General features: G+C 45.4%; 1 protein-coding gene across 1 annotated transcript in view; it reads right to left on the reverse strand.

Annotated features, from left to right (window-relative positions):
* The window catches only part of Stard13 (StAR related lipid transfer domain containing 13), a 170,113-nt gene that overhangs the window by 34,227 nt on the left and 121,268 nt on the right, over nucleotides 1–14,618 (reverse strand). The window contains exon 4 of the mRNA XM_059249337.1: nucleotides 3,376–3,439. Within this exon, the coding sequence (XP_059105320.1) occupies nucleotides 3,376–3,439 (64 nt within the window). The remainder of the gene's footprint in view (nucleotides 1–3,375; nucleotides 3,440–14,618) is intronic.

The raw sequence follows: 14,618 nt of genomic DNA on the forward strand, positions 1-14,618 counted from the left end.
GGGTTTAAATCTCCTCCCCGCTTTGTGTGTGTGGTTTCAGGGCCACTGATTGAACTGTTGGGTTTCTTCATCGTTAACATGGAGCACAGGGCCTCCCAGAGACGTCTCACGTCAGCATCTACTAGCCACCCTGGCTGCCGAGCAAGCCCACGGAGCCTTTTCATGGGTCTAACCGCCTCTAAGGGGGTACTGTGGCCTTGGATGGTTGAGCCATGTATGGATCATACAGCTCATGTCTATGATTCTTACAGACTGAAGATGAAGATTCTGTTTCGTAGATTGCTTAAAAAGAGGACAGCCATAGGACACTGCTGTCTCAGTCCCCTTAATTCTCGTTGTTACTCTCTTTCTATTTGTGTCCAAAACTGGCTGTAGCTTCACAGGGCACTTGATTTCTCAAGTCTGTCTGTCTGTCTGTCTGTCTGTCTGTCTGTCTGTCTGTCTCTTATATAATTTGGCCTAGTCCTGGTCCCTAGTCAAAGCAGTGTTTTTGTTTGGTGATAGAAGAAAGGACCAGGGTACAGTTTCTGTCAGGACTGGATCTCAGAACTGAGCGCTGCCACACAGCACACTCCTGTGTGGTTGCACACTCCTGTGTGGTTGCTTGAAGCCAGCCACAGATCACAGACGCTAGCTGGGACTGAGACTGACAGGTGAGGGGAGACCTCGTGTTGGAATGCTTCTATTTGAAAACCCAGTCAATGAGCCTTCAATTTCCAACATGAAAAGCAGTATTTTTACTCACATGCACGTATGTGTGAGGCCTCCGTAACTAAGTGGGGAGTGAAAGTGTGTGCATAACTGTCACTAACACAAGAAATACCCCGAGCGTGTCAGAGTCCCGAGGTGACGAGTTTACAGAGCGGCTTCTGTGCAGGCTGCACAGAGAGCCTTGTTCACGGATGTCCAGCCTGAGAGTTTTGGAAGCAGGTGACAGCAAAGACCCCACCACTTCCCCTTGTGGTAAACCACGCGTCTCAGTAGTTTTTGACGTTCTCTTTTGTGAGGGACCCACGCGGACCAGTCACCTAAGGACCCTCGTTTTACACTCACAAGAATGGTTGTATTTGGTTTAATAAGAGCCATGTGTTATAATCAAAACAACATCTGACCTGCATGCTTCAAATAGGAAGTGTACACTTCTCAAGGGGTCTACTTACACAGACAGCTGTTGGGAGGTCTGGTCCCACATTTTAAGCTTGTCTGGGGCCTGGATAACTCACTCATGTTTGAAAATTTTTCTGGATATTGTTTTTCTGCTCTTCTGCCTCCTTAGCAGAAATTCTTGGTTCCCAGCTCCAACCCCAAACTGCTTTTAAGGTGAAGTTAAGCCAAATTGATTGAGAGTCTTCGAGGGGTGTTGCTTTGGAGTGGAAACCTGGGGGGTCGGTTTTGAAGGGTTAGGGCACTCCAGGGTGAGTTAAAATGCGTTAGGTGTAATTATTGCTCTGTGCAAACCAGAATAAAGTGTATTACTCTCTTTGCTTCAAAATAAGCCCATATTTGAGTGACCTCACATGGAGATGCTGCATGGAAAAAGTGCTCAGTGATTTAATCCCGAATTTCCGGGAAAGAACGGATTCGGTGAGATTGAGCGCAGAGCAGCACAGGGAGGTGGAGCCCTGGTTTTGGAGTCAGCTGCTCCTAAGGACACTCCTGAGGTCAAAAGCCATCTGTGAGACTCACCCTGGCGCTATGAGCACATGGCAGGCTTAACTTCCTTACATAGAACCCAAACAAGCTCTACATGAATGAGATAATGCAATGTGCAGAGTTCCTATCTGATAGTCATCAATGGAGAGCAAATTGGGTTTTCCTTCCCCACAGTGCTCAGGACCAGGAGTGTTTGCCACGTTGGAGTTGGGTTGTGTTTGATTTTGGAATGCCCTCATAGGCTTTATTGCTTAATCAGAAACTATGAAATGCATACTTAGCTGAAATCCAAAACTTCTGACCATCATGAACCCACTCAAACAATTTAGATTGTGTAAGTATTGGTTCACATCTGTCATCTCAGCCCTTGGGAAAGAGAGGCAGGAGGATCAGGAGTTCAAGGCCAGCCTTGACTACACAGCAAGTTCAAGGCCAGATGCATGAACCTCTGTCTCTAAAAACTTAAACAAACAAACAAACAAACCCAAAAACCAAAACCAGCCAACCAACCAACCAACAAACAAAGGACTTTGGACTATCACTGATTTCAGACACACTATGGATGCTGAATCTTTCGTTCCTGCCTCCATCTTCCTCTCTTCCCTCCCTCTCCTCCATCTGCCTCTCTTCCCTCCCTCTCCTCCATCTTCCTCTCTTCCCTCCCTCTCCTCCATCTGCCTCTCTTCCCTCCCTCTCCTCCATCTTCCTCTCTTCCCTCCCTCTCCCCCGTCTTTCCCTTCTGTCCTTTCTGTACTGCATCCAGCTGAATCCTGGGCCCAGAACACTAAGTGCTCACCCCCGAGGTCCACCCCAGCTTCTCCACTTCATTTCAAACTGCAATCTCCACTCTTGGGCAAACAAAGAGAACAGTTTGCAGGATGCCCGTTGAGAGGCAGGGGTCGTAGCAATGGTTAAAGTGGAAACAAATTCTTGTGACTGGGGCATGCCTGGGGGAGAGCGGTGAAGGACGAGCCAGGTGCCTCGGCCTGGAGTTGCACCGTCCCCCAATTCCTGCACTCCCACCACCAAAGGAACCTGCTGTAAAACCGAGGCATCTCTGACATGTGCTTGAAAGAAAATGTGACTAGAGCCAACTGGAAGCTGCGTGGCGTGGGCCCATCAGCCCTGCCCTGGATCTCTTAATCCACCCATCACTGTGGAGTATGGGATCACACGTGGGTTGACGGTTACAGCCGTCAGCCTTCTGAAAGGGCATGCCAAAGAACTGACATATTTATTTCTTTATCCCAACCTTTTGATTCAAAACAAAACAAAAAAACCACTAAAACAAGCCGAAACAATGAAATCGCCAAATCCACCTTTCAGTACGGTCTTAGAACAGACAGGTAGTGGGAATAAGATGTGAGATTTGGAAAGGAAACAGACCGTAGGGTGGGCACGTGAGAATTTTGCCTTGGTTCGATTTTTTTTTTTTACAGGTGTGTGTGTGTGTGTGTGTGTGTGTGTGTGTATGTGTGTGTGTGTGTGTGTGTGTGTGTGTGTCCATGGAGGCCAGAAGAGAGCATGAGATCCCCTGACCCGGTGTTGCTGACAGTCACGGGGGTGCTGGGAACCAAACTCCCATATTCTGGAAGAGCAGCAAGTGCCCTTAACCACTGAGCCGGCTCTCCAGCCGCACGCTCCTCCAGCTTCACGCTCCTCCAGCCTGCTAGTACAGACTGCACTGCTGGGGCGGTGACGGTCTCCGGGAGGGGCACTCACCTTCTTCCTTTGGAGGTTCACATCAAGTCTCATCGAGGCGCACTTGTTCAACGCATTAAGTCGTCTGAAAAAAAAAGGAGAATTGGATGATTTACTAATGGGCGCACACTTCCTCCCGGTCTGCTACCTTTCTCTGCTTTTGGTCAACCTGAAAGTGTAGAATCAACCAGGTATGTGGCGAGGCATGGCAGCATCTCCAGAAAGTGAGCTACAAAATGATTGTGTTCTCTACTTCCTAATCGGAGAGCCTTCCACTCCCCAACCCTTTCCTGGTCTAAACCCAGGCCCTTCTGGCTCCTCCTCCCTTTCTTAGAAACCACTGAGATAGCATTAACTATACTTCCACCAGCCCGTGCTCACTGTCCACTGTCCACTTCGGTCAAGCCCGTCCTGGTGTGGACCCCCTCAGGCACGTTTTTATTCTTGTTTTCCTTCCTGCTCTGCAGCAGTGAGGATACTGGAAAACACCTCACAACACCACAGTGACGAGTTATTCCCGCTGTGTCTTCCCACAAACTTGTTTGTTGAAGGCATAGCCCTGGTATAACTGAATGTGGAGTAAGGATGTCACTAAGGCCAAATGAGGCCATGAGGGGGAAATCCTGCTCCCCTGGTATTAGCGTCCATGTAAGAAACGACACCAGGGTATGCATGCTTGTTCTCTCCTACTTCAGCACATGGAGAGACAGAGACGGAAGCTTTCTCCAGGAGGGAGATCACCAACAACCAAATTCTTGACCTTGAAGTTTCTAGCGTCTTGAATTGTGAAAAGTAAGAACCCACTGTTAAGCTGCCCGGTCGCTGGCATTCTGCAGTGGCAGCGCATGCCAGCTAATAAATACATTTGGTTTTCACCCTTAGCTGGACTCTCAAAATTGCTACCCAGCAGAATTCCTTCTAGTCCCCGCCCGCCCTCGCCCCGCCCCCTCCCCACCCCTCCCCGCCTCCTCCCCACCCCTCCCCGCCTCCTCCCCACCCTCCCCGCCTCCTCCCCTTCCCTCGCCCCGCCCCCTCTCCATCCCTCTCCCCGCCCCCTCTCCATCTCTCCCCGCCTCCTCCCCTTCCCTCGCCCCGCCCCCTCTCCACCCCTCCCCGCCCCCCCCCGCCCCGCCCCCCTGTGGCTCTCCAACCCAGACCACCAAAGATTCAGTTCTCCATCTGAGGATGATTTCGCCACTGCTGCCAGCTGAGAGGGAAAAACAAAACAGCTGGCAGCCATGCCTTCCTGTAATATTCCTTTCCTTTGTGGTAAACAGCTTCTCCTCCTCGTTTGTTTACCTTGCTGCCTGGCTGCTTCCTGGGAAAGACTGTCCTTTTGTTTTTCAAAGCTAACTCTTCAGTCTCTCAACTGCTTTCTTCTTGAGCCCATTCTAATTCTAATTCTAATTAACCGAGGAAGCTACCATCACCCTCCAATCCTGCTTCTCACCATTGCTTACAGCGTCCCAGCATCTCCTTCCTAACTGCTGAGAACAGCCCCGGTTTCATTCTTTTTTTTTTTTTTTTTTTTTGGTTTTTCAAGACAGGTTTCTCTGTGTAGTTTTGGAGCCTTTCCTGGATCTTGCTCTGTAGACCAGGCTGGCCTCGAACTCACAGAGATCCGCCTGCCTCTGCCTCCCGAGTGCTGAGATTAAAGGCGTGCGCCACCACCGCCCGGCTTCATTCATTCTTAAGTCTTACTTTGGTGAAGTCTCTTGGCCAACACCTTCATTATTTTGTGTTGATTTTTTTTAAACGTTCACGTGTGGCTCAAGAGTCACTGTCGTCCCCTGTACGTGTGCCGCTCTTCCGGCAGTTCTTGCAATGCTTTCATTTATCTCTAAAACCATTCTTACACCGTTCGGTTAACACCGTTTCGCGACTTTCCAGTTTGGTTAATTCTCTATTGAATTTGTTCTTTAGAAGCAGAAGATTCATTTTCTTTCCATCTCTATCCCCATCCCCCATCCATTGCCCGATCCGCACACATTTTGGATAAATCCGTACTTGATATTTATTGCAGCCATAAAGTTCTATTCCCACATGTATCATCCTTTCATTTTCAACTTTTCAGTGTCCCTAGAGTTAATGTGCATAGAGTTTATTTACTTACTATTCTTGTGTTTATCTAACATCTGGATGATAAAAGTCAAGGCAAATGCTTTGGTGGTTCACAACTGTAGTGACTCCAGTTCTAGGGAATATAATGCCCTCTTCAGGAGTCTGCAGGTACTGCATGAATGTGGTGCACATACACACATGTAGACACTCATATATATATAAAATATTTTTAAATGCATACTATGTAATTCCATTACTGTGATGGCCAAGGATAAGCAAAACTAACGTCTGGATGATGAAAGTCAAGGCAAATGCTTCTGAGAGTTGATGCTGTGATTGGTAGGTTCAGCAATAAGGAGCAGAGGAGACACTTCCAGTGTCTCCAGTTTTAGATATCTCCAGTTATCTAAACCCTGTCAGACGGTCTATGAACTTAATTCCCTTGGACAGGTGTCTCTCAGTTCCGGTTTTTTCTTACAGTTGAGACCCCTCTGAAGTACATTGTCTTCTGTTCTGGAGCCCAGCAGTACAAAAGGCCTAGGACACTATTCAGAATGTGGGCTGACTGTCATGTGGGCCCTGTTCCAACAGAGAACCCACTTTAGCTGTGCTAGTACCTTGGCTTCTCTGGGGATCAACACGTATTTTGCTGATGGGAGGGAGATAATTACCCAGGAATAGACCCAGGGGTACAGGTCAAACTTCCCCCACTTTTCCATCTAATTTCAAGCAACCTGCCTCCTTTTAAGCCTCCCACACCTTGACGCCAATTCTTGAATATCACAGAGTCCGTAGTGAAGATGGAGTTCCATTAGGAATGTCTCCACTGATCAGTTAGATTTAGTTTCCTGAGCACACTGAATCTTCTATGCAGATTTAGTCTCCTGCTTTGGAAATAAATATTCTAGGTCTCTGGGTGGACATTTGATGTTGTGAAGGAAGAGATGACTCTGAAAGTTGGTGGGGTGTTTTCGAAGCAAGTAAATTCAGTGATTAGCTCTTCTGTTGCTGATGTTTTTGTTTTTTCAAAAGACAGGGTTTCTCTGTGTTGCCCTGGCTGTCCTAGAACTCACTTTGTAGACCAGGCTGGCCTCAAACTCAGAGATCCTCCTGCCTCTGCCTCCCAAGTGCTGGGATTAAAGGCGTGTACCACCATCGGCTGACAGTAATCTCATTTTTGATCAATAACATTTCCTCTGGCTGCTATAAGCAGCCAAGAGAGGTAAAGAATATTTCTTCACATTGGAAGTGCCTCCTCTGTTCCTTATTGCTGAACCTACCAATCACAGCATCAACTCTCAGAAGCATTTGCCTTGACCTTCATCATCCAGACGTTAGTTTTGCTTATCCTTGGCCATCATAGTAATGGAATTACATAGTATGCATTTAAAAATATTTTATATATGAGTGTCTACATGTGTGTATGTGCACCACATTCACGCAGTACCTGCAGACTCCTGAAGAGGGCATTATATTCCCTAGAACTGGAGTCATTACAGTTGTGAACCACCACATGGGTGCTAGAAACCAAACATGGGTCCTCTGAAGAGCAACAGGTGCGCTTAACTTCTGAGCCATCTCTCCTGACCCTAGGCATGCATTTTATAGTGCATGGCTTTTTGTTTTGCTGTTCAGCATGATGTTTTTAAGACTGATATGTTGGTAAGTACAGCACTAATAATCATACTTACTTGCCGAGTAGTTTTTCATATCATGATATATAACTGGTTTATCTATTCTCTTGCTGGTGGACATTCAGGTTGTGTCTTAGTTAGGGTTTCTATTGTTGTGAAGAGACACCATGACCACAGCAACTCTTATAAAGGAAAACATTTAATGGAGTGGCTTATGGGTTTAGTCCATTGTCGTTACAGTGGGACATGGGGACATGAAGGCAGACATGGTGCTGGAGAAGGAGGCACATCTTGATCACACAGGCAACAGGAGGTGGTCTGAGTGTCACACCGAGTGAAGCTTGAGCTTATGAGACATCAAAACCCACCCACAGTGACACACCTTCTCTAACAAGGCCACACCTACTCCAACAAAGCCACACATCCTAATAATGCCACTCCCTATGAGCTTATTGGGGCCAGTTACTTTCAAACTACCACAGGTTGTTTCTAGTTATTTTATTTTTTGATTTTTACTAATGCCTTCCTAATTGCCAAATTATGTAGTTTCTTTTAAGTGAAGCCCTATTTCTAGCAATGGACAACAATTACAGCTCAACATTATCTTTGGCATTTAAGACTGTGAATCCTCTTATCACTTCCTATCACACACATCACAGACCCCTTGCGTAGTCTCTACAGAGCATATATCACAATGCGTCTTTAGGAGTCAAACCAGAGGAATCTGGTTTTACTGTGCATGAGCATACAAAAGCACCTCATATCATCTCAGAGAATACCAGACTTTGATGACTTGAGATCTCCTTTCCATCTCATCTCCCCCGAGCCCCAGAGCGACATTTCAAACCACTCACTGCTCTTGCCAGTTTGTGGGGTCCTTCAGGCTTTTCAGGCTCAAAGGCTAAAACTGAACTTCCTGGACTGTTTCCAAAACCCATCTCTCCCATTTACTGTCTCGTCTTGACTGAGCACCAACAGGCATCCACACCAGAGAAGCGTCAGCCTGAGACTAACCCTCAGGCTCAGTAGGCGCTGCACACTGAATCTGGTCAAGTAAGTGCTGCTGTGATATTCTTCACGTCTTGCCTCGCCTTTGGTCCTGATTCGATCTCTTCTTGTCCCACATTGAGTCAGGCAATACCTGCCTTTACTCCAATGCCTTGCACTGGAACTTCTTCTGCTCTCAGTGTATCCCAGCACATGTTCAGTTATACACGGAAGACGATTCTCTTCATTTCAGTCACTGACACTTTACCCACTGACTGTGCGTTCACGATGGTGTCAAACAAAACACGCGTTGGTTCCAGATCAGGATGTCCACAGCCGAGACGCTGCTTTCTTGGATTTGTGGCTACAACTGGCAGATTGTCTTCCTGGCCAGTTCCACCTCAGAGCGGTGTGTTAATTAAAAGGCATCCCTGTTGTCCTTTGGCAACTCTTCCATGGGTTTGTTTAGGGAAGGACTGTATGCTGTTTATACAATATACTTATCTAGTATACTTGTTCATCCCTTGTGGCTGGAGGCACAAACAAATCATTGGACTTTGTGAAAAAGATTTTGGTTTACTACAGGCACAAAAACATCAAAGGTCTAATCCTTCTTATACTACACATTTAAATATACTTTATATTCATGATATATGGAGACATTTTATTATTTGTGAAAGCTGGAAGCTAGATTTGTCTTCACAGACTTGGTCTTTTAGACACATCTAAACTCAAAAATATATTTTCACTTAAAATTACTTCTCTATTTGAAGAAAATATTCAGGAAACATTATATAATACTATATGTAATACCTGCTAAAGCACTCTATCAGTACACAAATAACTCTTAAATTCAGTAAGTCAAACAATTTAATTTTTTTCCATGGTCTAACTTTGTGAAGGGATACTTCTAAAAGACAATATAAAAATGGCTGATAAGCACGCAAAAAGTTGTTCAACATTTGTTTGTCATGGGAGAAATACAAATTAAAATCAGGAAATACTATTTCATGTATGCCAGAAGGCTCAAATCAACAGTACTGACAATAGGGGCTGGAGAGATGGCTCAGTGGTTAGAGCACTGGCTGCTGTTGCAGAGGACCTGGGTTTGATTCCCAGCACCCACAGGGCAGCTCACAACCATCTGTAACTCCAGTTCTTGGGGAACCAACACCCTCTTCTGAACTTTAGAGGTACCAGGCATACACATGGACATGCATGCTGGCGAAACACCCAGACACAGAAAATAAAACAAATAAATCTTTAAAAAAAAAAAAATAAGCTGTAAGGAGGACCGAATACACAGGACTGCCACACACTCCTGGCAGAGAAGAGTGAGGTGGAGACTGGCCGTCTCCCAGCTCCAGCTTCACAGTGAAGAACAGCAGTGAAAGCTGGGGAGCATTGGGAACAGTAGACCACCAGACAGATCAACACGAGACGACTCACAGCGGCAACCAGACCCCAGAAATACAGTCACCCGGCCTTCACAGGGGCAAAGGCCAGGGAAGAGACAAAAGAGAATCCTTTAACAAATGGTCTTGAAACAGCTAGACAATCCCATGAAAAGAAGTGACTCTAGACAGACTTTCTGCTCCTGATACAGACAGACTCAGAATGGAACACAGTCCTAAACGTAAGCGTGCAACTGTAGAATAAAAACATGAAAATAGGAGAAAATTCAGATGGCCTCCAGTATATGATGACCTTTTGGATTCAACATCAAAGATGCAGGCGAGTGATCAGATTTCAAAACTTCTGCTCATACAGAGGATGAGATGGTAAAGTAGACTGGAAGAAAATATTTATGAAAGATATCTGATGGAGTTTATAAAGCGTACAAAGAACTCTGAAATCCACAATAAGAAAACAAATGGCCCAGTTTAAAAATGGGCGAATTGTCTTTAGCCAAAAAGAGAGACACAGTAGGAATATTAAAAAGTTCTCAGTATTGGGCTGGAGAGATGGCTCAGCAGCTGAGAGTCCCTGCCACTTTTCCTGAAGACCTGAGGTCAGTTCCCAGCACCCACACTGGGAAGTTCACAACCATCTTTACCTCCAGCTCCACAGGCTCTCACACCATCCTTCTGGCCTGCAGTTACTGTACTCATGGGCAGGGGCACACACGCCTGTGCACACTCACACACAGATAAAAATGAAATAAAGCACAATTTAAAGGGTTCAGTATCACATGCCAATTGCAAATTAAAACTCCCATGAGCTACCACTGTGTATTTCAACGAGGTTGGTGAGAGAGAGAGAGAGAGAGTAACAGAAACTCTCGGTCACTGCTGGCGAGGATGGCAAATGGCTCAGCTACCTCAGAGCACAGCTGAACGTTCCTTACTGCGAAACCACCTTCGATCCAGCAACCACACCACTTGGTAGCCACCCAGATGGCTTTCAGATTTATTTCCATGTGTAAATTTGCACTTGGTGTTTACGGCCACTTTAGTCATCATCGGTGAGATTCGAAAGCAATCAAGATGTCAGGTGAACGGGAAGATGAACTATGATACAACCAGGCATCGGAATGTTGATAATTAGAAATGAGTTATAAAGACACGGATGGCGTGGAGGAAACTTAAGTGGGCATTAAAGGCCAATACGAAAAGGCTGTAAATTGTGATTCTAATTATAAAGCATTGTGGAAGAGTTAAAATTATGGAGATAGCAAAAAGACCAGTGGTTGCCAGAGACTAGGGAGATGGAGGGATGCCTAGGTAGAAGAGAGGATTTTTAGGGCAGTGAAGCAGTTGCGTATGCCACAGTGGTGGACGTGTGTCATTGCACACCTGTCAAAACCACAGAATTAAGGTAGAGAGTGTGAGCTGTAATGTACACGGTGCACTTTGCAGTGGAACAGACGGCCCACCCTTTGGGGGATGTTCATAGTGGTAGAAATGCACGTGTGAGGGCAAGGGGCAAATGGGGGCACTGGCTTTCTGCTAAAGTTCCTTATGAACCTCAAAGTGCTCTAAAAACAGTCAACTGAAAAGGTATAATTTTTATTATAATTATTAATTTTACTTATTAGACTATGAAATTATGAATATAAAGTGATTTGTATTTCTTTTTTAGAGTTTTTTTCTTTGCATGTGTATGTGTGTGCATGTGTGTATATATATGCTTTTCTGTGTGTGTGTGTGTGTGTGTGTGTGTGTGTGTGTGTGTGTGTGTGTGTGTTTTGGCCAAAAGTTAACATTGAGTGTTTTCCTGATAATTCTTCATCTTATATATTAGGTCAGGGTCTGTCATTTGAACCCAGAGCTCATCAACCCAGTCAGTCCAGATAAGCCAGCTTGTTTATCTGTGTGTCCTGTGTGCTAGTGTTACAGAAGGGTTGCTGTGGGATGTTCTGTATGGCAAATGTGTTGCTCTGATTGGTTGGTAAATAAAACACTGATTGGCCAGTAGTCAGGCAGGAGGAAGTATAGGCGGGACAAGGAGGAGAATAAAGCTGGGAAGTGGAAGGCTGAGTCAGAGACACTGCCAGCCGCCAGGATGACAAACAGCATGTGAAGATGCCGGTAAGCCACGAGCCACGTGGCAAGGTATAGATTAATGGAAATGGATTAATTTAAGCTGTAAGAACAGTTAGCAAGAAGCCTGCCACGGCCATACAGTTTGTAACCAATATAAGTCTCTGTGTTTACTTGGTTGGGTCTGAGCGGCTGTGGGACTGGCAGGTGAGAGAGATTTGTCCTGACTGTGGGCCAGGCAGGAAAACTTTAGCTACAAAGGGTCGTCATGCCTATCTAGGAGTTACATGGGCACTGTCTCCAGCTCAGGGGTCTGTATGTCTTTTGTCCCTCCAAAGTACGCTAATTAGCTCTTAATCTAATGTGCAAAATTATCATCATTGGAGGCATTTAGAAGTGTTGGGTACAATCTCAGTCACCTTGTACATAAATCATCCAGAACAATGGCTTTCAGCCTATGGGTCGCGACCCCTTTCGGGGTGGTGTGTGTCAAATGACCCTTTCACAGGGGTTCCCAAGACCACCGGAAAACAGATATTTACATAACAATTCGTAACAGTAGTAAAATTACAGTTATGAAGTAGCAACAAAAATAATTTTGTGGTTGGGGGGTCACCTCAATGTGAGGAACTGTATTAAAGGGTCACAGCATTAGGAAGGTTGAGAATCACTGGTATAGAGCATTACAGAGGAAAATACATTTAATGCAGTCTGAAACAGTGTGCTTCTTCATGGCGTGACACAGCACCGGCTTGTGACTTCGTTCACGTAAGGTGAAGCGGACAGTGGCTAACCTTTCTCAGCACACAGCCTGGAGGAGGCATACACTGGAAAGGCAGATGACAGAATCGCCTCTCTCAGATTTGGCTCCTGTAGGTAAGAGAATACATCACACACCGGAAACACTCATTGCACTCTATCAAACTGCTATAAAATTCTGGTGTGAGTGAAGTCAACCTTCAGTGAGGACAAAAACATGGTTCTGGTATTTATTTCCATTTAAACTTAATCATAAATAATAAGACAAATTCTCAGATGGTCTGGGTTGGTCTATTTGTGATTGCCTGGCAGACTGTTTCAGCATGAATGAGAATTTCAATTATAGAGTGCATTTTGCCTTCCACAAATAGAGAGCTGGACTTGACTGGAGCCTCTCTTGAGCTTATACCACAATTTCTTCTTCTTCTGATTCCTGGAAAGCCTAGAAGGACGTTCTATATGAACATCGTTTACACGAGTCTATGGGTGTCTTCAGATCACTGTGATCATGTTGGCGCAGTCAGAACAACAGAACCCAGAGCACTGAGCATGATAGCTTACAACCGTACTTGGCTTGCCTTCCTGCGGCCGAGCAGAGATGCAAAACCAAATGAGTCAACTGGCCGTGAAAGTAACAGCCTGTCCAGCCAGGACCATTTGCACTGCCTCTTTCAGACAAGGAGACAGGCCTCTGGGAGGACCGTCCGCGCAAGGGAGTGAAGCATGAGTGACATCCAGAAGTCGGTCCTATCTCCTTAATTTACTGTTTCTGTCTACTGAGGAATCATTTTTAGTAAAATCCAGAACACAGAGGTAAGTGCCATGCTCCTGGCGTACTTTCTCGGCTCACTTTCCACTGAAGGAGAAAACCCATGGAGAGAAAAACCTTCTTCGCACTTGTAGCAATCTGGGTTTAGCTATTAATGCAAACAAAACAGTCTAAGCCTTTCAGGAGAAATGGTCACAAAATCTTTTCAGTTTGCTGCTGCTGTCATATCTTATAGATGGGCTAATACATCACCAAAGGGGAAGGAAGCTGTTTCATGCTAAGCGTCAAACTTGGGGTTCTGCTAGGGAAGTCGGTATGGAGAGAAAAGCTGATATTCATCTATCTAAGGGTGTGTGCTCTGTGCCCCAGGAAGACGCTGAGGATACAGAGATGAACAAAAGATAGTTCTTATTTATCCTTGAGGCTCTCACAGTCCCATGTGGGCTGCGAGCATGATAAAGAGAGGAAGGAGCAAGTCACTTCCTGAGTCCTCCAGACCAAGAAGATAATATGTGAGCAAGACTATGACGAGCTAAGAAATTTGCTGCCCAGTCTAGGATAATTGCAGGCAAAGGAAACAGTCATCACATAGGATGATATGGTCTAGGGATGTCAGTCTGGAGAGGGAGGCAGGGGCTGGACCATGAGGATTGGAATGAAGGAATTAGGAGCAGTATGTGGACATTGGGGAGATACTGAAGGAAATTATGCTAGGGAATATCGCCATTCTTAGACATATACCTAAGGTGGGATGGAGAATGAATCTAAGAGGGACAGTCAAGAGATGGCTCATGAATCTGGATGAGGTACTGGAGAGATGGCTCAGTAGTCGAGAGCACCCGCTGCTCTTGCAGAGGACCCAGGGTCCGTTCCCAGTACCCACACAGGTGGTTCACAACGGCATGTAATTCAAGTTCTAGGGCATCCAACATACCCTTCTGGCCTCAGTGGGCACTTTCATGAACTTGGTGCACATAAACTCATTCAGGCACACACAAACACATAAATAAAAAGAAAATAAATCATTTGAAATGAAATTTGAAAGGATCTGAATCAGACATTGCTGCTCTGTTCATAAAGCCAAAAATTGGAAACAGTCTAGATGTCCATCAATGGAAGAATGGCTAAAAAAAATGCTGTACATTTGCACAGTGGAATATTACTCAGCTGTTATAAAAACAGAATTATGAAATTCACAGATAAATGAATAGAGCTAGCAAAAACAAATCATCTTAAGTGAGGTAATCGGGACCAAAAAGGACAAATATGTTAAGTGTTCAATTATATGTGGATGTTAGCTGTTAAGTCTTTGATAAGAAGGCTGCAATCTGTATAAATACAGCGGTTAGGTACAGAGTGAGGTCCGGGAGGGGAGGGATGGATCACCCTAGGAAGGATGAATAGAATAGATAATTCTGGATGGGAGGGGGGGGACTGGGAAGCTCGAAGCGGGAGGGGAAAGGCTAAGGGAGGAAATATGGGGAGGGACAGCTAAAGTGACGAGCTATAGCTGAGGGTTGTATGGAAATCTACTACAGTAGAGGCTTCTCAAAACATGTACATATGAGAAAG

Source organism: Peromyscus eremicus, chromosome 23 (genome assembly GCF_949786415.1).
Source record: "Peromyscus eremicus chromosome 23, PerEre_H2_v1, whole genome shotgun sequence".
In the NCBI taxonomy this organism is placed as follows: Eukaryota; Metazoa; Chordata; class Mammalia; order Rodentia; family Cricetidae; genus Peromyscus; species Peromyscus eremicus.